The sequence below is a fragment of the Podarcis vaucheri genome, assembly GCF_965113315.1.
Source record: "Podarcis vaucheri genome assembly, chromosome: 8".
Classification (NCBI taxonomy): domain Eukaryota; kingdom Metazoa; phylum Chordata; class Lepidosauria; order Squamata; family Lacertidae; genus Podarcis; species Podarcis vaucheri.
This window is the reverse complement of record NC_138766.1, coordinates 45,148,521-45,172,647: the sequence shown is the minus strand read 5'-3', so window position 1 is coordinate 45,172,647 and position 24,127 is coordinate 45,148,521. Positions and strand designations below refer to the sequence as shown.

Here is a 24,127-nt window from a genome sequence, read left to right as displayed (position 1 = left end):
GCAAGGCAAAGAGCTCAAAAGCTCTCTGCCTTCCTTGGGTATAAGGTCCATTTGGCACATTGGCTCAAGAAGGTAAGTATGGTCACACAGTGACAGTTTCAAGGGGTTGGGCTGAGTATATGCGCCATCTCCAGAGCGTAACCTTGTGCAAGATGTGATTATACGGAACCCCTTTATATAATTTATTCATTTAGTTATCAATGTGTGTGGCACCACAAGTGTAAATGTATTTCATAAGTGTTACAGTTTTTGTATGTAAATGTTTTCTAAGGAATAAGGTGCTATAAAATCTGTGCTAATTCTAATCAAATGTTTTGGTATGTGATGCCTTCGTATCCATCAGAGTCTTGAGATTATTTGTAAATCTGCTAAGGCTTTCATGACGTCTAAATGAGGACTATAAAAATATTTCCAAATTGCAGCAGTGACATCATGGCTATGGATCAACTATCATACCTCATCATTAACTGAGGTATGAACAAGCCTCATGGAACCACCTCAGTCCTTCCTTATGATCTAGGAAATAAGACTGGAATTCTCAGTTAACTTATAGTTTCCTGATAGGATTGTACTGGGAAACTATGGTTAACAAATTCCAAACAAACCAGGATATTAAACCAACTTTAAACAATGCCTTAGTATTCCTTGCTTGTTTGTAAGCATTAAGTGTAGTTTCCTGGTTTGGAAACAATGGGAAACCCTTGTTAATTGAAACTTGTTGACTTACTTGCCTGTTCATGCAAAGGGAGGAGCGAAACAGCTCTCTGCAAGTGTACGATACTCATTCATTTCTTGGCTTCTTAAGCTAAAGAAATTACAGTCTAAAGCTAATGCCGTCACTTTAAAACAGGTGGGGAACCATTTTCAGCCCAGGGGCTGGATCAGAAATTGGGCCACCCCTCCATGGGCCTCTTTTTAAGGTGGTTGGGGTAGATCAGCTTATTGGTTCTAAAAGCCCCCTTGAAATTGTTCATTTACAGGTGCAGTTTGGTATGAAACCTTACTTTCAAATGGACATTTTTCCTTGGCATTTGCAGGTGCAAGCAATTAAATATTTCAAGGGGGAGATAGCAGCAATGCCTTTTCCCAGCCCTGTGCATACTATGGCCACTACTACCATCCAACCTGTGTTTAATGTGTAGATAACTAAAGGCTAATGAATCAATCTTCTGTTAATTTAAAAATGTTGACATTAATTGCTCCCTTTGGTTTCCGTTGTGACAGATTCATTTATTGTCGAGCTATCTGAAAATAAATTTATTGCAAAAAATGGCATTAGCAGTAAAATTTCCAAAGACAACTAAGCCTTGTCAAAAAGTTCTGAAATTGCTTCTCTAATTGTATTGGGAGTTATGGCTTTTGGCATTTTTATCCACATCCACTGTTTCAGTGCTAATTCTACTACATCTGTTCTCCTTCTACAAGTACCATAGCTGTCAAAATGGCTGCTTGATAATACATTTTTTTAGGGATTGCTAGTTCTCCATTTTTTGTATTTTGAAGTATCTTTGATTGCAAGTTACATTTTATCTTGGTGCCTTGATCTGTGGTGAACATTCTGTTCTGTACTGTGATGCTGTTATATTTTTGTGTATACAGAGGTATTAGTAGGCATTCAGAAAAACTCAAGATGCTTAGCTTCAAATTATGGGTCTAATATTTCAATAGCTGTTTATTTATTAAATATTTTAAACAAATATGAGAGCCCAGAATTTCAGACTTCAAGTGTGTGTTTTTCCTTCTTTTAAAAGTGGCAGCATTGTTTGTCTGCTGGTTTTTGAAGTAATGTGAAGAATTAGAGTTTCTTAGAGCAGAAGGCTATGAATGTTTGCTTGGAAATAAATCCCACCATGTTCAGTGGCGCTTAATCCAAAGTAAGTGTGCATCCCTAGGTCATTTTGGATTTGATTTTTAGTGCAGGACTGCAACTGTTGGGTCAAGGCTTGGTTACTCTCGGTCCTAGGGCGTAGCAGAAGGCAAGAGATAAAGAAAACCAATTTGTATAAAGGATTTGGGACATACAGTTGAGCTAAAGGAATGGGTTAAATAGAGATGTGATATAGTGGAATACTTGCTGGAAACAAGGGCCATTGGTCCAATCAGGGATCTTTTAATCTGGGGATGTTGGGTCAGGTCTTTACTGTACTGAGGCATTTCCCAAATCCCATCTTTAGTGAGACAATGGTAGGGTCTTCTCATAACAGAAGTTAAAAGTCAGAATTTGGGGTTTGTTAAAACATTTTTTTAAAAAAAAAACCAAAGGCCGGAAAAACATGATTTTCTTCTTCATTGAGCATGTTTTTAAAAGGCTGTACCATGGTGGTCTATTTATGGACCATATATTTTAGTTCCAAGTTGGTCTACATCTGTGGATACAGAGCTCTTACCCCCACTTTGGTGGCCTGACATTCATGCTGGAATATCACTTCAGCGCTCTAGCACAGTGGGTCTGCGTAACTCACCCAGGGCACCATCCACATAAAAACTACCATAAATATATCAAAATTTTCAAAAGTAGGGTTCACGGTTTGGCTTTTGAAAAAAACAGTGGGTCCACAGTACTTAGCTAATTGGGAACCAATGCTCTAGCAGGTTCTCCATCAAATTTAGTTCAGGGTGTTTTTTTTAGCCATTTCCTCCTCTGTCTTAGCATATGTGCTGCAATAAGTGATGGGTGTGTTTTAGATATTTATTTTCTTGTTCTTCCCTTCAGGGTAGGCAGGGCTAGTTGCAGAAGAGGTGTAGCTTATTGGACTCCTGTGCATTTATTTCAGAGGCAGCAAAGTAAAGCACCTGATAATTTGCAGCAAAAGCTTTGTTTGTCTTATGGCTGTGGAATTGAACTCTCTTGTGCAGTTTACATAATCCAAATGGGCACATGTAGTTAGAGATTTGTCAGGATGATTGGGACGACTTTGCCCATGGAACTGAAAAGTAAGTTATTTCTTTTTAGAGGTTGTACATTAATTTTTTACGTTGTAGAATATCTGGTTTGCCTAGAATATCTGGTCTAGCCTTTTTATTCCAAGCAGTTAACTTAGTGGTTTTTGCAATGCAATCCACTTCTCATTGAAGTCAGTAGCAAAGCTCTCACTCATTTTAATGCAGCAGGATTGTATTATTTGTATTTTTTGCAGGTTGATTTTCAGATGTGCTTGTAAAGATGTTGAACTGATGCCATGACAGTGTGTTATATTCACTGCAAAAATACATATATTTTGACATTCTAATTTTAATAATGATTCTTATAATTAATATTTATGATGAAAATAACAAATGTGCAAGTTCAAGAAGTTCTAACTAATTTTCTATACTTTTTGAAAGTATGAACAACTGTGTTATAATGCTTCTTAAATAACAAATGAAAGTTCAAAAATTATTTCCATTTATTAATGGAAAATGTGTGCTGTTTGAATATTGTTTCTGATTGCAATGGTTATTAAATAATTTTATTAACTTCACTTTCATACAACTCTTCTTCCAAGAACCCAGGGCAGGACAGTGTACATGCCCCACCTACACACAGACACACACTAATCCTTATAATAACTTTGTTGAGGTAGGTTAGGCTAAGATATGGTTACCAGCCAAATGGCACCCATTAAATTTCCAAAGCTTAGCATGGATTTGAATCTGAGTCTTCCTGCTCATATTCTGCTTCTTATCCGTGAGACCCTCCTGGTGGCAATAGAGACTAGCAATAGCTCTTCTACTCATCTTCTACAAACTCTTTTGCCACAATAATGAGCTTTATATATGCACTCATTCATAAATTATCACACATCCCTGTTTGCCTGTTGGCCATCTAAGAAAATGGTAACCAAACTGGAAAATTCATGCAACAGGATGCAAGTGTCTACCCAAGAAAAATCACATAGGCCTGAATCATATACAAACTTCAAGATTCTCTGCACATTCTGTTTTTTTACAAGTCTACAGCAGATCCTGGAATATTGCTAAAGGTTTAAGATAAGCAGATATGTGCCTTTCATATCACTTTACAGCATCAGTTCTGTATTGATTTTGATGTTACATTTTATTTTAGGAGGAAACGATGAAAAACATTAAGGTGCCAGTACTAAGTTTACTTACCAGGGAATAACTCCACTGAACACAATGGGATATTCAAGCCTTGGCTTAGGCTTGCATTGCAAGTTGGAGTTAAACTTCAAACTGTACATTTTTGCATATTTTTGTCAGCAGGTAATCATGTGATTCTGCTTGTGTATCTCTCCTGAAAAATGTGTATGAAGCTTTCATACCAGAGTAATATTTTTTAAAATTCATATACATTCTTCAGGGGAAGAAAATACATCAGAATTGTATCCAAGTCCTGCATAATTCTGCAAATCTGTGTACGTAGCACATTATTGCTGAGCATTTTTCTGCCTTTTGGCTTTTCTAGGTAGATTATGCATTTGATATTTTCCCTCCTTCATGTCTTCCTTTTTCTCTTTAACAGCGGAAGGCTATGCAGCCTTCCAGGAAGACAGCTCTGGGGATGAAGCTGAAAGCCCCTCCAAGTTAAAGCGCTCCAAAGGGATCCACGTTTTCAAGAAGCCAAGTTTCTCCAAAAAGAAGGAAAAAGATTTTAAGATAAAAGAAAAACCCAAAGATGAAAAACATAAAGAGGACAAGCACAAGGAGGAGAAACATAAAGAGAAAAAATCTAAAGACTTGACAGCAGCGGATGTTGTGAAACAATGGAAAGAGAAGAAGAAGAAGAAGAAACCAGCTCAAGAGGCAGAGATACCGCAGGTGGATATTCCCAGGCCTCGCCCTGTGTTTGGTATCCCTTTGGCAGATGCAGCAGAAAGGACAATGTTGTATGATGGCATCCGCCTGCCAGCAGTTTTCCGGGAATGTATAGATTACGTAGAGAAATATGGCATGAAATGCGAAGGCATCTACAGAGTTTCAGGTATAGTGGCCCAAATGAAGGTAGCTTTCCTCTTCTTTGCCTCCTGTCTTTTGACCCAAAGGGCATGGTGGGGCTCTCCACCTTCACATTGCCCAAAACTTCGTGTGACTTTGTAAATGCCTGCAGCTTCCTAAAACCAAATGTGTTTAGCTGCTGTTGAATTTAGGCTAGCTCTAAATTTAAGGCTGGAAGGATTGCTGATAAGCAGGTATAATTGAAAAATGATTTATCCTGCTTATACATATTAAAGTTCAAGAGGTTAAAGACACAATTCTATATACACCTGCCATTTGTGTTCAATGTTGCTTGCTGCTGGGTATATGTTCTTTTTTTTTATCTAGTTCATAAAATTTATAAATTGCTTGATTGTGGGTGGTTTTTTTAACAAGTTACATATATTACCACAGCAATTAAGACTGCAAATTTTATGCCCAGTTTCCTAGAAGTAAGCCCTTTGAATTTGACTGGATTTCCTTTTCAATGAACATATAAGATGATGCCGTAAGTTAGCAAATCTAGTCTTTTGCATTTGAGGGCACAGTGTCTTATCAGATCCATTAAAATCATTCATCCCTAGAGTGGCACTGATTTCCAAGCGGTTTCCTCAGCCATCTGCCACAACCTGCTTGCTGAGTAGAGCAATTGAAAAACAACAACAACATGGTTCAGTCTTTGTGATAGAAAGAGAAAATTGGCACATGGCACTTCCCAACTGCATTCCTCACAACGCTTGCTCTGGAGTAGTGACTTCAGTATGTATAATGGTATATAGTGGTGTAAGTAGCTTGAGGACTGTGAGAATATAACCTAATCGAGAGGTTAAGAACCTTGCTGTAGTTTGCTATATATCTTTAATTATTTTGTATAAAAGATTCAGTGCTAGCAAATAAAATAGTGATTTGTCAAGTGGCATATGGTAGGGAGAGAACATATTCTTCAGCTGTTTTTCCCTCCTACACTTTCATTTTGACTTTCTTCCAAATGGAATTTATACACAAAGTCCTCATTAGCTGGTATCTTGAAAAAACAGGGGAAATGTTGCAATAGCAGTTGAGGATTTAGCTTGGATTTGAAGAAAACACCCCGGTGGTAATGCCAAGATAATTAGCAGCCACAGTAGTTGTGTAACCCTTGATCCACATAAAAGTAACAATGGTTCGAGTCATTTATTTAATTATACAGCTGTATTTTGAATTGTGAATGCCACCTGTGAGAGGCATCATGCCCGTGATCGAAATGCAATGCACGAGCTGTTTTGACAGGAAATGAAATGCAAATTCCAAGGCAGAATTTAAAGACAAAACTGCACAGGAAGTAAATATTTTGAAGAGATGTTTAGTGCAAACATTGCACATTGGTGATACATAAATATGAAAGCATAGCTACACTTTTATTGACACTATGTCACTATTTCTTGCAGAAATATAATTTTCTGATCTTTGGGGTTCATAGGTTTATATCCTTTACTATGCCAGGCCATGCTACAGTATGATCATGACAGTGTAAAGTGTCCTTCTCTGGGTAGTAGATATGGATACTGCTTGGAATTTAAGCTTGAAAGGGAATTTGTGCAACCATTGGAAAGTGTTCGGGCAAGTCTGAACAATGCAGAGAAGTAAAGTACTCTGATTATTTATTTATTTTTTACTAACCTGCTAGTTTCTAAGCTGGCCATGGAGGAGGGAAAGCCCCTTCTCTTAGCAAACTGGTGGTGTGGATGGGTGTTTAAGCCTTCTGCATTTCTGTGCCTTTCCTTCCTCTATGACTAGCATGGAAACCAAACACGCAGGCAGAGGACAGCAGAGCAGTTTGTCTCTCCTCCACCAGTTTGCTCATTCACCAGCGTAGAATTCCATGCATTTGCCTGCATGGAATTTGGGTGGCCTGTGATGACCAGGTGTGGTCTTAGAAATAAGGATTATAAGTGGATAGTGTACAACACATCAGAACATGGGTGTGGTATTTTATTATTAAACAAATTAAAGGGATGGTCGGAATTCCAAAATCAAAAAGTCACCATCCAACCACTATCTCTGCTTTTTCTCCTCTACCTGCTTTTGCTGTAAATTGGAGACCCTGGATGCACCCACAAAATACACAAAACTATGGTTTAACACCCAAGGATGAGCCTGAGTGACTTGTCAGGCTTGCATGCATCGTTCTCTTCCGTCGTGGTCTTGAGGTGCATTTTGACAGAGTTTAGTTTCACAGAATCCTGGATCGTTACTACATTTGAAACATGGATTCTAATTTAAAACAAACTGGCAAGTTTCATAACAAGCTGGTGTCAGACTGTGGGCTTGTTCTGGCTCATCCATGCAGTGCTAAACCATGCAGATGCAGCCTAGTGCTCCTTCCCTCCCTCCTCCATTGCACACACCCTTAGCTGCAGTCAGCATGCTGTAGTGTTATTTCTTGAGTTAAGAGCCCAGGGTGGTATTCAACAAAGTTTTCCTGAGAGCAGACCTATTGAAATTAATGAACGCAACTAATGTAGGTCCATTCATTTCAATGGGTCTGCTCTGAATAAAACTTACTTGAGACCTTTCCCCAGTGCTTTGTGACTTTGCAAAATGAACATAGTGCTTTACATGTGTGATTGCTCTATTTTTGTTTGTTTTTGGAATTATTTTGTGAAATCATTCAAATTTTTTAATATTTTTTTAAGGAATTAAATCAAAAGTGGATGAGCTAAAAGCAGCATACGACCGAGAAGAATCCCCCAACCTGGAGGAGTATGAGCCTAACACTGTAGCCAGCTTGTTGAAGCAGTATCTGCGTGAACTCCCTGAGAACTTGCTTACCAAAGAGCTCATGCCTCGCTTTGAAGATGCTTGTGGGAAGAGCCTGGAGGTTGAGAAATTGCAGGAGTGCCAGCGTCTCCTGAAAGAACTCCCCGAGTGTAACTATCTCCTAATTTCTTGGCTGATTGTGCACATGGACCATGTAATTGCAAAGGAACTAGAAACAAAAATGAATATACAGAACATTTCCATAGTACTCAGCCCAACTGTTCAGGTATGCATAATAGGCTCTCTCTTTCCCTACTTCTCTCTCTCTCTCTAAATATATATATCAGTGGTTTTCAGACTTATTTCTCTGGGCTAGTTTCAGAATAATAATTTGCTCTTGCCACACTGAATTTTTAATTGATAAGAAATACATTGGGACACAAAAAGCAGCAGTGCTTCATTTTGAAAAGATCTATCCATATTCTGCAAATAAATATATATATATTCTGGTGCTATACTATACTACACTGGAATGTTTAGGTGTTTATTTGATTGTCCTTGAATCTTCCCGCCACACTTGCTATCCTTTCCTGCCACACCAACGCAGCATGCCACACTCTTTGAGAACCACTGCGCTCTCTATATCCCTGCCTACATCCATATGTTGCTGAAGGTAAGCAGAGTTGGAATCTGCGTAGGACAAATGTAGAAGCTGTTTTGACTCTTCAGAGGAAGAGGGGATGTAAATGTAATTAATTGTGCACCAAGCTATCATTTATAGTTGGTTGGGACCAACAAATCAAACTTAATGACCTTTTGGTAGTACCCAGTCACCCTCTTACATAATCCAGACCAATCTGCAACTATCAGAGAGCAGGTGTACAGTAAAATGGTAACTGCAGAGCCCATCGTTCCAGATCGTGTTCAGGCAAGGGAGCCACGTTAGACACTCCTAAACTGGGACTGTCTTAGTTCTCTTTGTGCCCTCCTCCCCAGCCTCCCAAGGTCTAGAACAGAATGGATCTTTGTTTTGGTTGAGGGTTTATTTGACATACCCTAAAGTTATACATAATTTACCATTCTTCCTGCAATGTTTTAATGGCTCTCTATTCATTACTTCTGTTCTCTCAATTAGCATTGCAGGGAAAGAAAATTATGCAAACGAAACCCAGCTTTACCAAGCAGCAGCAACTTTTGAGATTTTGAAGCTTAAAACAGCCATCCTTTCTTTGATATATTTAGTAATGTCTTTACAATCTTGGATATTTTTGAAATCAGAGGCCACTGTCTTTGGCATCCCAAATGGTTGGCATTTTTAACCTTTGGCCATGCAGGCATGAGAAAGGGTTGCAGAAAATATACTTTCTAGGTATTAAGTCCCATTGAACAAAGTGAACTAACTTTTGAGTACACAAGGGCTACACTGTTAGTCATATGTTAATTTACATATATCAGTATAAAAGCACTAGAACCTGGACTTTTGCTAGGTACTGAGGGCTTAACCACCTGCTACCTTCGCATCTCCAAATTTAGATCACATATGTTGATCTCCTTCCAGAATGAGTAATTACAGTAATCTCATTTTAATTTTATTACTGAATAATGATGCTGTCAAACCAGTTGTTCAAGTGCTAAACAAGATATTCCGGTTGAAACTCCTTTTGTGCAATGTATCAACTAAAGTCAAGACAAAAATCAAATCATTTGATAGTGTTATACTTTTTGTTGTTTAAATTTATTCCATTATATCTTTGAATTTCAATTATTCCCAGTTGAGAATTGAAGTCTAGGTAATATTTGTTTTTTCCATATCACTGCCATTTTTATGTAATCCAATGAGAGAGTGAAGCCTTTTGAGCATGTGGATTAGGCAATGTTCTTTGATGTCTTTGCTTTGCTCCATCTCCCTTCTTAGCAGCCAACATAAAATGAATGCAACATGGTATTACCCTGTCATATCTTGTTATATATGTAGGATTAAGTTCAGTTAAAGTCATATATTTCTAGACTCCAGATTTTTTATGGAAACTAATGTGACAGCTAGATTCCAAAACAAATCAGTTTTCAAGGCCATGAACAGTAGTATCTCTTCTCAATGTATACTTCCTTGTGTTTTTTAAAATGACTGACAAGTGATAAAAAATACTTTATGCTTTGAATATTCTTATTATAGGTAGGGAGTTAAAAAGGCACTTTTAAAAATGTTGCAGGTATACAAAGTACTACAAAGTACTAAGACTTCATAGAGAGGATATAAATCAATGTTTTAACCCAGCTGGAGATTCTGAAATTGACAGTATAAATTTTTAGCAAATATTTTGCTTACTAAGAGTTCTGACATTTTTGGGATCGCAAGACATAAAGTTAACACTTTCTCTGGGATCCATTTCCTAGTGCTTAGACGTAACAAAGAAGGCTAACAGTACAGTGTCTTTATTAAAAAAAACCCTGCTCTTGCCTAGTCAATTTTAGGAAGTTTGTAGGAACAGACTGGATGGATGTCTCTGGTTTTCTGTTATGTAAGAGCATCAAACTGGGGCATTAGGATTAGGCGGTCAGAAGTGCACGTTTGACACGTCACCTTCATAATCCATTTATATTAACATGTTGAATAATAGTATTGCTGTTATTTTACACTTCCAAAGCTCCTAAGATTTTCTAAGCCTATATGTGTATTAAAGATAAGGCAGACACAACATCTCATATACATCTCATAAAAGGAATGGGAAAGGGAGAAGTAAGCAAGCATTGGAGCAGCTGTTCCTTCTCTGATCAATGAATTAATCTTCTGTTTGCCATGGTGTTCTTCCTGGGAGCAGGGGTGCAGCCTCCCGTTGGTAGAGTCCAGAGTCTTCTTCCCTTTTGTTTTGTAGTACTAGAGCAACTGGTGTTACAATGCAGTTGGTATTGCCTAAATAAGAGAAGTCCAATGGTGCCGTTTTATCGTAAAGCCAAATCATTGTGAAAAGAACAAAGGAAAGATTGTCAGAAAGGTTTTTGCAACTTCCCTTTGTGGATTCTTCTACTGTTCTACAACTACCTGTCATTTAGTCCATCCTTGGCCTCTTCTCAGAACCCCTCTCATATCAGGCTAGTGGAGATGAACTCAAATATTGATTTCAATCATGTTGCACTGGAAGAAAATGTACTGCTATTGCAGAGCAGAACACTCCACATTACTCTTAAAGGCAGGTCAAGCCAAAAGTTCAAAGTAAAAAGTAAAACAAAATAAAATTGTAAGATCATTTACTCAGCCTTTCCTGGATGAAAATTTCTCTTTGCCTGAAGGTGGCAAATGGTCAGACCCCAACGTTTAAACAAAAAACACATTTACTAGATTCCTTTGGAGCCTTTACAGTTATGGAGTTAACAGTAGCAACAGCCTGGAGTTGTTATTAAAGCCAATTTGGAACTTAATTCTTATTTGCTGATGGTTACAATTGACATAAATGAGTAACTTGTTTAGGATCAAAGAGTCGACCATTACATTTCCGTCCAGATAGTTGTGTGATTTTTTTTTAGGGGAAACAACACAGTTTTAACATGATTACATTAGATTTTAACATGATTACATTTCAACAGCTAATTATTTTTAAACATGATCTCTGCATCTTTAGCCTGTTCAGGAAGTTACAGGAACGAATATCTTGTTTAGCATCTATGCTGTGGATGTTTGCAGACCAAATGATTAGAGAGGAAGGTCAAAAGTAGTAATTTGACTGTTACGTCTTTTCAGATCAGCAACCGTGTCTTGTATGTGTTTTTCACACATGTTCAAGAGTTCTTTGGAAATGTGATTCTGAAACGGGTGACAAAGCCTCTACGCTGGTCTAACATGGCAACAATGCCAGCATTGCCTGAAACACAGGAAAGCATCAAAGAAGAAATTAGAAGACAGGTTGGTGCACTTGTACTTTTCTTGGCTCTTTCAGTTGAATTATTATATTGAAACAGGGCAAATTTCATACTGACCAGACAAATAATCATACAGGAGAAATTATCTTCATTTTATAAGAAATACGTTTGGGTTTTAACATAGGATGTGATACATCTCAACTACAGAGTTGCTTCTCCTACTTCTTTAATAAAAGAGGTGGTGAAGAAGGCTCCAGAATTTTTTGACTGGAAAGTAAGAACTAAAAATGAAGGAGCCTCAAGCTTCCCCTCCCGTTGTAGACAATTGTGTGTTGGGGGGCAGGGGAATAACAGGGCAGGTTTACACCAGCTATCAGCAGCTACTACTCACAATGGCTATGTTCTGCCTCCACTATGCTTCTGAATGCTATTCTGGGACTCACAAGTGGGTAGACTACTATTGCATTCAGATCTTGGTTTTGGGCTTCCCATAGACATCTGGTTTGCCATTGTGATATCAGGATGCTGGATGGGCTGCTGGCCTGATCCAACAGGCTCTTCTTATGTGCTTAAAAAAAAATTAAGCTTAGAAAGTGAATAATATTGCTGAATATGGTGTGTGTTTTACTAGGAATTCCTGTTGAATTGTTTACACCGAGACCTACAGGCGGGGATCAAAGATTTATCCAAAGAGGAGAGATTATGGGAGGTGCAAAGAATTTTGACTGCTCTCAAAAGGAAGCTAAGAGAAGCTAAAAGACAAGTGAGTTTCTTTGTATGTAACCCACGCGAATTGGACAGGAAGAGTACTCTCATAATTTCTAAGCTGCCTCATATGTTTTTTTGCTTTGGTGATAGAAATAGTAGCTAACATTGTCTTAATCAAAATACCATGCTATCCCTGAGAGGGGAGACAGAGCTGTTCTTCCTTTCTGCTATGGAGGCTTTTAACTAGTCTAGTGCGGGATTGTTTATAGTTCATAGTTCTGATGGATCAAAGTGTCTCACAGCATATTACTTCTTTTCCCCATCCTTAAATAAGAGGCTCCCTTTGACCATTGCCGTCCAGCATAGTTGTCCTTACTTAACACAGCATCAGAGGCAGGGATTCACGTTCCTTAAAACACTGGGCACTGCTGCACATCAACAGTGGTTGAATCCCAGGATCTCATTATTGGGATCCTTGGTAGCCTATCCTGTAATAATGAATGGCCTGGTATCTGATAATGATAAAATTGTGTGTATTCCTGATATGTCACTTCTAAAGCGTGCTGAGTTTCTGTTGCAAGGCATGGAATAGAAATGTTGCACTAGATGACTGCTCTTCTCTTGGGACGCTTACAGTTTCTGTCTCTCAGTTTCACAGTTTGGTGTTTGAGCTCCTGACAAGGTTACTGTCAGGGGATGATTAGCTGCTTGTGCTTAAAATTGTGCCCCCTCAGAGTTTGTGCGGCTCCACAAACCTCTGTGTGTGACAGAGCTCCTCAGACATGTCTGCTCTAGTCACTAGTAGAGTCTGACAGTGGCTGCCTGCGGAAACGTTTCCAGCAAAGAAGCTCCTTAACGGAAACGCGTCTCCTGGACTCACGACGTGGCAGCTTCCGGCAAAGAATGGGTCTCCCTACAGTTGCTTCTGACACCTCCCCGCTATTTTCGCTGGACGTGTCTCTCACCCCTTTCTCTCCCCTGCTGTTTCCTGCCTGGGCTGCTGCGTCTCTCTCAGCATTACTGAGATCCTCCTCCAGAGACCCCTCGCTCCCCCTGCTGGTCCCTGCTTTGGCTGCTGACTCTCTCCCAGTCTCTGGGAGCCCTACCAACTCCCTTTCCTCTGATGTCAGTTCCCTGACATCCACCTCCCCTCCAGGGCCCCCTTCCCCCCCGCCCCTACTCTCTCCTCTGGGCGGTGAGGAGCTGAAACCCCGAAAAGAATCCTCTTCATCTTCAGACGTCTCGAACATTTCCCTCCATCGGTTTTCGTTCCGGCTCGCTGAATCCTCCTCCGCCTCGGAATCAGAGAACCCCTCCAACTCTTCTTCTTCGTCGGTGGTGGCGAAGTATTCCCTCCGGAACCTCGCCACTGGCTGAGGTTTACGAGGGAATCTCTGATGAAAAGTTTCTATCAAAACCTCGTCATCTACATCCTCTGCCATGACCCAGGTGTTTTCCGACTCCGGCTCCCCTTCCCACATTACCAAATACTCTACTTGATCTCCCTTCCACCTGGAATCGAGAATCTCTGCTACATGGTAGCTGTGTTCTTTTTCCTCCATAGCTGGTCCCCTATTGACCCCCCCTTCTCTGTCCCCTTTATACGGTGACAGCAACGACCTGTGGAACACTGGGTGCAGCTTCATGTGGTTCGGTAACCGGAGTCTGAAAGCCACTGGGTTGACCTGCTGCGTGACTTCAAATGGGCCCAGCCTTTTGGGTCTTAACTTCTTACAACCCCCTTTGAATGGTAACCCTTGGGTGGACAGCCACACCTGGTCCCCCACCCTAATGCTTTCCCCTTCCCTTCTGGTTTTGTCTGCCTGCCTCTTATATTCCTCCTTCGCCCTGTTTAAATTAAGTTGGAGCTGGCGATGGATCGCTTCCATTTCTTCAACGAACTGTTCTGCAGCTGGAACGCTCCAGTTCTCCCCTTCCCCCCCTGGGAAGGCTCGGGGATGACACCCGTGATTAGCCAAAAAGGGGCTCATCCCCGTGGACACGTTCTCTGCATTGTTGTAGGCAAATTCTGCCAACGCCAGCTTCTCCACCCAATCATTCTCTCTGTCATTCACATAACACCTCAAATATTGCTGGAGGACACCATTAGCTCTTTCCGCCTGCCCGTTGGTTTCTGGATGACGGGCAGTTGAGAAATTCACCTCTACATGCAATAAGCTCATGAGCTTCCTCCAGAACCTGGAAGTAAATTGTTTCCCTCGGTCAGAAACCACCCTCAAGGGGGCGCCATGCAGCCTAAACACATTTTCCACAAACAATTTAGCGGTTTCTTCCGCTGTGACCGCATGTGAGCAGGCTATAAAGTGGGCCATCTTGGTTAACAGGTCTACCACAACCATGATGGCTGTTTTCCCTCTGGACCTTGGCAGATCAGTCATGAAATCTATTGCCACTGCCTCCCATGGCCTTTCCGGCGTGGGTAGTGGTTCTAATAAACCTGCCGGTGCCCGCCTCTCCCCCTTGGCTCGTTGGCATTGGTCACACCCTCTCACATACTCCCGCACATCTTCCCTGACCTTGGGCCACCAGAATTCCCTGGTAACCAGCCACATGGTTTTGTGTTGCCCAAAATGCCCTGCTGTGGGGCTATCGTGCAGTTGCTTGAGTACCTTTTCCCTCAATTCCCCTTCAGGTATATATAACGCTCCCTTGTAGTACAACGCCCCGTTTCTCTCCTCAAAACCCCCGGGTTTGTCTCCCTCCCTCCTGAGACCCCTGAGTTTGCCCTGGGCGTATTCATCCTGCACCGTTCCCTCTACCAGTTCCCTTTGCCCCACCAATGCCGCCCCACACACCCAGCGGTCCTCGGGAATGACATGGGTTTCTTCGGGTGCACCCTCCCCCTCCAAATATTCAGGTTTGCGTGAGAGAGCGTCCGCCCTAACGTTCTCTGGGCCTGGCACGTAACAAATCTCAAAGTTAAATTTGGAGAACTCCTGGGCCCATCTCAACTGCCGTTGGTTGAGCACTCGCGCAGTTCTCCAATACTCTAGATTCTTATGGTCCGTGCACACTTGCACCTTATGTTGTGCACCAATTAGCAGGTGCCTCCATCTCCGGAAAGCCTCATGAATCGCAAGAAGTTCCCGGTCGTACACCGTGTAGTTCCTCTCGGATTTGTTCAGCTTTCGCGAAAAGAAGGCACACGGTCGCCACTCTGACTCCTCCTTCCCCGGCTGCAGAAGAAGCACCGCCCCTATGGCTCTGTCAGAAGCGTCTGTTTCGACCCTCAGCTTTTTTTGTAAATCCACATGCAGAAGTTGTTCATCAGAGGCGAAGGCCCTTTTCAGTTCCTCAAACGCTCGCTCCGCCTCCCCCGTCCAAACAAACTTCTTTTTACTGCTGAGACAGTCCGTGATGGGCGCCGTCAGGTGGGCGAAGTTTCGGATGAACTTACGATAAAAGTTTCCAAACCCTAGGAACCTCTGCACATCCTTCTTGGTTTTGGGTGTTTTCCATTCCAGCACTGCTTGAACCTTGCCGGGGTCCATGGCCAACCCCTTGTCTGACAAGCGGTACCCCAGGAATTCCACCTCCTTGGTATGAAACTGACACTTCTCCAGTTTCACCCACAGCCTGTTGGCTTGCAGCCTGCTCAACACTTCTCTGACGTCTCTCACATGTTGCTCCTCATTCTCCGAATACACCAACACGTCATCTAAGAAGGCCACGCAATTCTTGTAGAGCAAAGGCCCCAGTACGTGGTTCATAAAGGCTTGAAAACACGCGGAGCCTGCTTGTAATCCAAAAGGCATAACGAGGTATTCAAATGCCCCCAAAGGGGTGAACATGGTGGTCTTCCATTCATCCCCTTTCCTTATACGTATCAGGTTGTACGCCCCCCTTAGGTCCAGCTTTGTAAAAATCTTTCCTTTCCGCACCCTGGTCAAAATATCATCAATCCTGGGCATAGGAAAAGCCGCCGGCTCTGTCACTGCATTTAACTGCCGGAAATCACATACAAGTCTCGGCTTGTCCGTGTGCTTTTTATCCACAAAAAACACTGGGCTACCCCCCGCTGCCTTGGACTCTCTGATGAAGCCTCTCTTCAGGTTCTTGTCAATGAACTCTCGCAACTGCTGCATTTCCCTGTCTGACATGGCATACAACTTGCCTACAGGAAGCTGTGCTCCAGGGAGTAAATTGATCTGGCAATCAAAGGGCCTATGCGGGGGTAGTTGGTCAGCTTCCTTCTCGCTGAACACGTCGCTGAGATCAGCATACTGTGGTGGCACCTTCCCCTTCTCCATTACTTCAGTCCCTGCCAGGGTGGCTTGGGCCCCTGCTGACCCCTTTTCCCCCCTGCAGTGTTCTAAGCAATGTGCTGAACCGAAGGAAACCACTCTTTGATGCCAGCCCACCAGCGGATCATGTAGGGCTAGCCAGCTCATTCCCAAAATAATGGGAGCGCCTCCCAAGGTGGCCACATTAAACGCTATCAGTTCTGTGTGCCTTGCCACCCTCATTATCATTGGGACGGTCTGCAAGCTGACTCCTCCTCCCAACAGTTCCCTGCCATCGATCGTGGTCACCTGCAGGGGGTTGCTTAAAGGGATAGTCTGTATCTGGTGTTCAGCAGCAAACTCCTTGCTCATAAAATTGCAGGAGCTGCCTGAGTCCAACAGCGCCTTTATTTTTAGGGGGTGTCCATTTTGCAGCTCTAGCGACACTTCAATCACTAGAGCAGGTCGAGGAGCTTCTGGCACGGGCACTTTCACTGCTCTTTGGCCTGGCTGCAGTGCCCTGACGGTGGCAACCAGGCGTTGGCTTTTACATGCTCCGTTTCTCCCTGCTCTCCCCCCTCAACAGCTCCCACCATCCCTTGCCATTCCTTCCTCTGGGGGCAGACTCTGGCAAAGTGGCCTGGCTGTTGGCAGAGATAGCATTTCCGGGCTCCTTTTCCCTCCTTCTTAGCCCCCTCACTGGGCTTTGAAACTGCGCGCGCGCGGGCTGTTCCGATTTCCATCGGCTCTGCCGGCGGGAAAGCTGGCTCAGGAATGTCTGGAATGCGGAACTCCTTCCAACGTTCCCCTCTCCCTTCCCGCCTCTCCAAGGCTCTTGCCTCCTGGCGCGCTCCAATGGTCAGCGCAGATTTGGTCAGCTGATCCATAGACACCGCCCTGGGGCTCCGGGACAGCTCGTCTTTCACAGCCGAAGAAAGACCTTCTTCAAATAGCATCTGAATGGGTGCCGCCGATAAATCCCACCCCAATCTGTGAATCAGCATGGTAAATTCAGTCCAGTACTCACGGACAGATCTGCTTCCCTGCTTGCAAGCCATTAGCTGTCTGCGCACCACCCCTTCCTCAATATCGCTGGAAAACATGATATCCATTGCACGAAAGAACTTCATAGTGTCCTTTAGGATATCATTGTGCGTTGCCATCAGGGGTCGAACCCAGTCTCGCGCCCCCTTCTCAAGATGCCCAATTACGAAAGCAACTCGCGATTCCTCATCAGGGAACTCATCAAACTGCACATTAAGGGCATATTGCATCTCTGTCCTAAAGGCATGGTAATCCTTGGGGTCCCCCCCAAACTTCTGCACCAATCCTGGTACCTTTCTGGGGAACTGAGTGGTTCTCCCCTTTTTGTCTGCATCCTGAGCCCTTCTCTCCTCGAGCCTCGCCGTCTGCAGCGCAAGTTGGACCTCCAGAGCTTGATACCTTTCTTCCAAGCTTGGACCAGCTCCAACCCCTGCCTCTCCGGTTCCGGCTGGGTTGCTCATGATGCTTTCTCCTGCACAGGCAGCGTACAGACACTGTCAGACTGCTGTCAGGGGATGATTAGCTGCTTGTGCTTAAAATTGTGCCCCCTCAGAGTTTGTGCGGCTCCACAAACCTCTGTGTGTGACAGAGCTCCTCAGACATGTCTGCTCTAGTCACTAGTAGAGTCTGACAGTGGCTGCCTGCGGAAACGTTTCCAGCAAAGAAGCTCCTTAACGGAAACGCGTCTCCTGGACTCACGACGTGGCAGCTTCCGGCGAAGAATGGGTCTCCCTACAGTTGCTTCTGACACCTCCCCGCTATTTTCGCTGGACGTGTCTCTCACCCCTTTCTCTCCCCTGCTGTTTCCTGCCTGGGCTGCTGCGTCTCTCTCAGCATTACTGAGATCCTCCTCCAGAGACCCCTCGCTCCCCCTGCTGGTCCCTGCTTTGGCTGCTGACTCTCTCCCAGTCTCTGGGAGCCCTACCAACTCCCTTTCCTCTGATGTCAGTTCCCTGACAGTTACCTTTCAGACTTTTCTTGTAATTGCCTTGGGCTTTATTGGCCAATGCCTTTTGTGTGGTTAATCACGATATCTTCAGGTATGTGAAAATGTCTGCTTGCCGCAGTGCATAAATCAACTGATCTGTCTGCTGGGGGAACCCACAGTCTGCTTGTTCACAGAGAATCAAAAGCAGCTGCACAGATTTAACCGCCATCTGTCCTAGAAGGGAAAGCAAGTGATTAACCTGACCCACTAATGCTACTTTAGGAAGTTTGAAAACTTCAGATATTTTCTCAGTATAATAACAGCACAAAAACCTCTGTGAGCTCCTGTTTAGATACAATTTCATTTAACCATATGGCTATGTTTGGCAGTGGCCATTAATCAAGATTTTTTCAATGCAGGAGTGTGAAACAAAGATTGCACGAGAGATTGCCAGCCTTTCAAAGGAGGATGTTTCCAAAGAGGAAATGAATGAGAATGAAGAAGTTATTAATATTCTGCTCGCTCAGGTAGTTTCTGATGTTGAATGCACTATTTTTTATTTTTCTTCCTCCTCTTCTTCCCCTTTTCACTATTCATTAAGGTAACATTTAACTGTTGCCAAACTGACTTGGAGAGAAACAGACATTCATATTGAAAGAATTCTTTGATACTTTAAGAATTCTTTCTTACTTTAACGAAACTTTAATTTATACAGTGAGGGGGGAAAGTATTTGATCCTCTGCTAAATTTGCCCGTTTGCCCTCTGATGAAGAAATGACCAGTCCATAATTTTAATGGTAGGTTTATTGTAACTGTGAGAGACAGAATAACAACAGGAAAACCCCCAGAAACCCTGAAGACAAAAGTCAGCTACTCGAACCTCCAGCTCCCTCCACAGATTTTCAATGGGATTAAGGTCTGGAGACTGGCTAGGCCACTCCAGGACCTTCATGTGCTGCTTCTTGAACTACTCCTTTCTTGCCTTGGCCGTGTGTTTTGGGTCATTGTCATGCTGGAATACCCACCCTCGACCCATTTTCAATGCCCTAGCTGAGGGAAGGAGGTGCTCACCCAAGATTTGACAATACATGGTCCCGTCCATCATCCCTTCAATGCGGTGAAGGTGTCCTGTCCCTTTACCAGAAAAACACCCCCAAAGCATAATATGTCCCCCTCCATGTTTGATGGTGGGGATGGTGTTCTTGGAGTCGTAGGCAGCATTCCTCCTCCTCCAAACACAGCGAGTTGAGTTGATGCCAAAGAACTCGGTTTTGGTTTCATCTGACCACAACACTGTCACCCAGTTCTCCTCCGGGTCATTCAGATGTGCATTGGCAAACTGCAGACGGGCCTGCACATGTGCTGTCTTAAGCAAGGGGACCTTGCGGTCTCTGCAAAACCTCAGTCCTTCATGGCATAGTGTGTTACCAACTGTTTTCATGGTGACTATGGTCCCAGCTGCCCTGAGATCATTGACAAATCCCCCTCCATGTAGTTCTGGACTGCTTCATCACCATTCTCATGATGATTGCAACTTCACGAGATGAAATCTTGCATGAAGCCCCAGACCAAGGGAGGTTGACAGTTATTTTGTGTTTCTTCCATTTGCGAATTATCACCTTCTCACCAAGCTGCTTGGCAATGGTCTTGTATCCCAGTCCAGCCTTGTGCAAGTCTACAATCTTGTCCCTGACATCCTTGGACAGCTCTTTGGTCTTGGTAGCTACTTTGGAATCTGCTGGATTGATTGCTTCTATCAACAGGTGTCTTTTGTACAGGTACTGTAACGAGCTGGGATTACAGGTAAGACCTCTCCCTTACAGCAGGTGCATCTAATTTCAGCTCGTTACATACAGTGAAGATACCAGGTAGCCTGACATCTGGCTGGTTGATAGGAGATCAAATACTTATTTCACTCATTATAATGCACATCAATCTCTGACTTTTGTCTTCTTGGTTTCTGGGGATTTTCCTGTTGTTATTCTGTCTCTCACAGCTACAATAAACTTACCATTAAAATTATGGACTGGTCATTTCTTTGTCGGAGGGCAAATGGGCAAATTTAGCAGGGGATCAAATACTCTCCCCCCCCCCCTCACTGTAGGTGCATTCTAATTAATCTTATTGAGCATCTGAAAGGTGGGGCAGGGATGGCTAGAAAGATGTCATGCTTAGTTCCAGATGCTCATTTTGTTTGTGGTGACCTTGATGAGCACCTGATGAGGCTGGTGTAACTGCTTGCTCATCCCAAAATGGACCCTTCTTAGCTCAGACCCCTGGGATCCTCACTATTTGGGAGTGGAGGGGGAAGACAGTGATTTCAACCACTGGCTTCTGAGTTAACAAAGTTGTTACAGAAATGTTGTTAATTCAAGATAACAGGATGCCCTTTCAGTAGTTGCTGTATGGGTTAATTTAATGAATTGCTGCCTTCCAGCAGCCCCTGCAATTTCTGGCACTACACTGGCCATCCCTACTAATGCTGCTTGTTCCTCAGCTACCTGTAGGAATCCCATGTCCATTCTTTACCATCCTTGGTTTTTTTAAAATTTCTGGTCATGCACACCAAAACAGTCCCTTAGGTGCCCAAGTAACACCCACCTGCCCATTTATTCTTCCTATGTCCCAATCCTATCTTCATTAAAAGAGAAAATTGTGGTCCAGGGCAAGGTTATCAAAATACTGTAACTATGGTAAGTCAAGCTTCAATCATGCGGTACAGCCCAAACTCCACCAGGCCGTCCCACATTTGCTTATTCAGGATTTCTGTGGGATGTAGTGCTTCAGTTTTCCACTGGAGCTGAGAGCATTCAAGTGGTTAGGAATCAGGAGAGTAAGTAGAGCTTCCTAAATGGTGGTTTTGTACACTAAAGAACAAACAGTATATTGAACTTCCTCCCATAAAGTTGTGCAGTTGGTGAGATAAATGCCTTGGTCTGGAAAATTATATGGGGAGATGTCTTGGCACGGCGAGTTTTATGCTTTCTTTCCCAGTCAGCATCCTAACCATCTCTTCCCTTTTCCACTCCCTGCCCAGCAGCTTTAGAAGCTATAGTTCATGTGTTTAGTCAAGAAAGGAAGGGTAGCAATTGCAGTGTAATATCCCTGATCCATAAACCAAAGGCTTAAGTAATCTAATCTTTTGCAGGAGAACGAGATTTTGACAGAACAAGAAGAGCTGCTGGCAATGGAGCAGTTTTTGCGCAGGCAAATTGCCACCGAAAAAGAGGAAATAGATCGCCTCCAAGCAGAAATAGCAGAAATTCAAAGGTAACAACCTCTCTGGAATCAAGCTTTCTGAATTCTAAAATAATATTTTTAAATCAATATGCTCGTACTGGAGTGTGATGGAAGGATAATTATATTGCACCCTTTGGCTATTTTTGACTACATCATCCTAACACTACACTTTGGCTTGAATCTTAGTAAAATCCAGTAAACTTAACAGGCTGTTGAATTTTAGCATATTAGCAGAAGTGGTTCTATGTTTTAGTGGTTCTGTAAGTAGCTTCTTGAAAAGTGTTCTAAGCGTAATATTTGAAAGTATATGTTTAGTCACACTTCTCCATATACAGTATAAAAGTAAAGGTAGCCCCGCCCGTAGGGCCAGTCTTGACAGACTCTAGGGTGTGCGCTCATCTCACTCTAGAGGCCAGGGGCCAGCGCTGTCTGGAGACACTTCCGGGTCACATGGCCAGTGTGACATCGCTGCTCTGGCGAGCCTGCACCAGCGCAGCACATGGAACGCCGTTTACCTTCCCGCTATAAAGCGGTACCTATTTATCTACTTGCACTTTAAGGGTGCTTTCGAACTGCTAGGTGGGCAGGAGCTGGGACCGAACAACAGGAGCTCACCCCGCCGTGACCATACGATCGAACCGCCGACCATACGATCGGCAAGTCCTAGGCACTGTGGTTTTACCTACAGCGCCACCCATGTCCCTCAGTATACCATGCAGTAAACATGTATTTGTGCTCCAGTTCATGTCCATTATGTGGCAATTGATTAATGCTGTATAGCAATCTAGGCAAACCGAGAAGTATGCTTAAAAAACCCCAAATGTGCTCATCTACTTTAGTCGGCAGCATGGTCGAAGCGAAACCGAAGAATATTCTTCTGAAAGTGAGAGTGAGAGCGAAGATGAGGAAGAGCTACAAATAATCTTGGAAGACTTGCAGAGGCAGAATGAAGAACTGGAGGTGAGACTGCACTACTGCAAAATATTTATTCATTGAACTTTTTGTAGAGCTGAGAGGTTTAATCAGGAGAAGGATCAGAATATTTATGGCAGGTCTGTGTATGTCATCTGGAAACACAGCCTCTGATACGCCTCATTCTGTCACCTAATGAATCACAACCTGTTTTTGGCAGGCATGAGGTTGTTTTCATTGAAAATGTCTTGAATATATGTAGTTCTGCTACAGTGCTGGCAATTTTCAGGGGGGTGGGCAGATATAGTGGTTAACTCCTTTTTACTAGTTTCCATTGCTTTAGCTTGGGAAATAGAAAAACAAGATTGGAGCTACATAGACAGTATGTTCTTAGGACTAGTGATACATTTCAACTGAATTGCTGCCTTCCTGGTTTGACAAGAATAGAATAGACATTTTCAAATACTGGGTGTGTCTTCAGATCTAAAAACACTCTTAATTGCTTTATTATATTTTACAATAACTTGACTATCTTATGTAACTTAATAAATATTAAAATTATAATTAAAAATGTGGAAGGGTGGACACTTAAAAGATTAAATTATATTGTGCTATTGCCACATTTATATTGCAAATTATAACTCTTGCCCTTCCTAGTGTTGCTTTTGTAATCTTTAATACACCTTCCCTGCTGGTCTTCCCAGCACTGGCAAGGAAATTGCACAAGTTACATAATCTCCATTACTAATGGAAACGATTGTATTATATGCATTTATTTTAGTTACTTTATATAGTAACAATAATACATAGATATGTGAAATCACAAAAACTACATAAAACACGTGAGAGAGACTGTTGCCAAAGAATCACTGAATGAACTGGAAATACAAAATTCTTCTCTGAAGCTAAATCTTAGATGGGAATTTTTTCGAGTTGCTGATGAGGTCTCTGGATTATATCTTGCTTTGTTACTACCTCAAAACCAATGCAGAAATTAGGAATTTTTCAAGCTTGGGAGCTGCAAATAATCCTCTGGCTTCCTATGCATTTCTTCCATAGCATGCTTCCTTGTGGAAAATTTGAATGCTAACAAATTAATTAAACAATTAACTTAGTTGAACAATACAAAATTACAAATATGAATCAACTACCTGATGTAAAGCATCCAAAATAACTTAACCTGCAGAATTTCATAAATAGGGTTTTTGCTCCCTACATGTTACAATATAAAAGGTCTTAATGTTATTAACTACTGACGTTTTAAAATAAAAACGATTTAGAGTACTCCGAGTGCTTCATACCTTGCTACATACAGTCATACCTTGGTTTTCAAATGGCTTGGCTCCTAAACAAATCGGCTCCCAAATTGTGAGTGTTCTGGTTTGTGAACGTTTTTCAGAAGCCAAACATCTGACACAGCTTCCGCTTGGTTTTCAAACAGTTTCAGGAGTCGAATGGACTCCTGGAACGGATTAAGTTCGAGAACCAAGGTTCCACCGTATTATCTCTGTAATCCATTCAGCAACCTCTAAGGTAGGTCACT

At 42.5% G+C, this 24,127-nt stretch overlaps 1 protein-coding gene across 2 annotated transcripts in view; it reads left to right on the top strand.

Moving 5' to 3' along the window:
- RALBP1 (ralA binding protein 1) overlaps positions 1–24,127 on the top strand; it is a 34,226-nt gene that overhangs the window by 6,764 nt on the left and 3,335 nt on the right. The window contains exons 1-8 of one of the 2 annotated variants that reach the window (XM_082234914.1): positions 2,765–2,934; positions 4,463–4,921; positions 7,590–7,939; positions 11,390–11,551; positions 12,140–12,271; positions 18,852–18,959; positions 21,581–21,702; positions 22,512–22,632. In XM_082234914.1, coding sequence (XP_082091040.1) covers positions 2,901–2,934; positions 4,463–4,921; positions 7,590–7,939; positions 11,390–11,551; positions 12,140–12,271; positions 18,852–18,959; positions 21,581–21,702; positions 22,512–22,632 — 1,488 coding nt within the window. In that variant the 5' untranslated portion in view covers positions 2,765–2,900. Of the gene's footprint in view, positions 1–2,764; positions 2,935–4,462; positions 4,922–7,589; positions 7,940–11,389; positions 11,552–12,139; positions 12,272–18,851; positions 18,960–21,580; positions 21,703–22,511; positions 22,633–24,127 lie in introns of those variants that run through there. The other variant, XM_082234913.1, reaches the window with a different exon arrangement.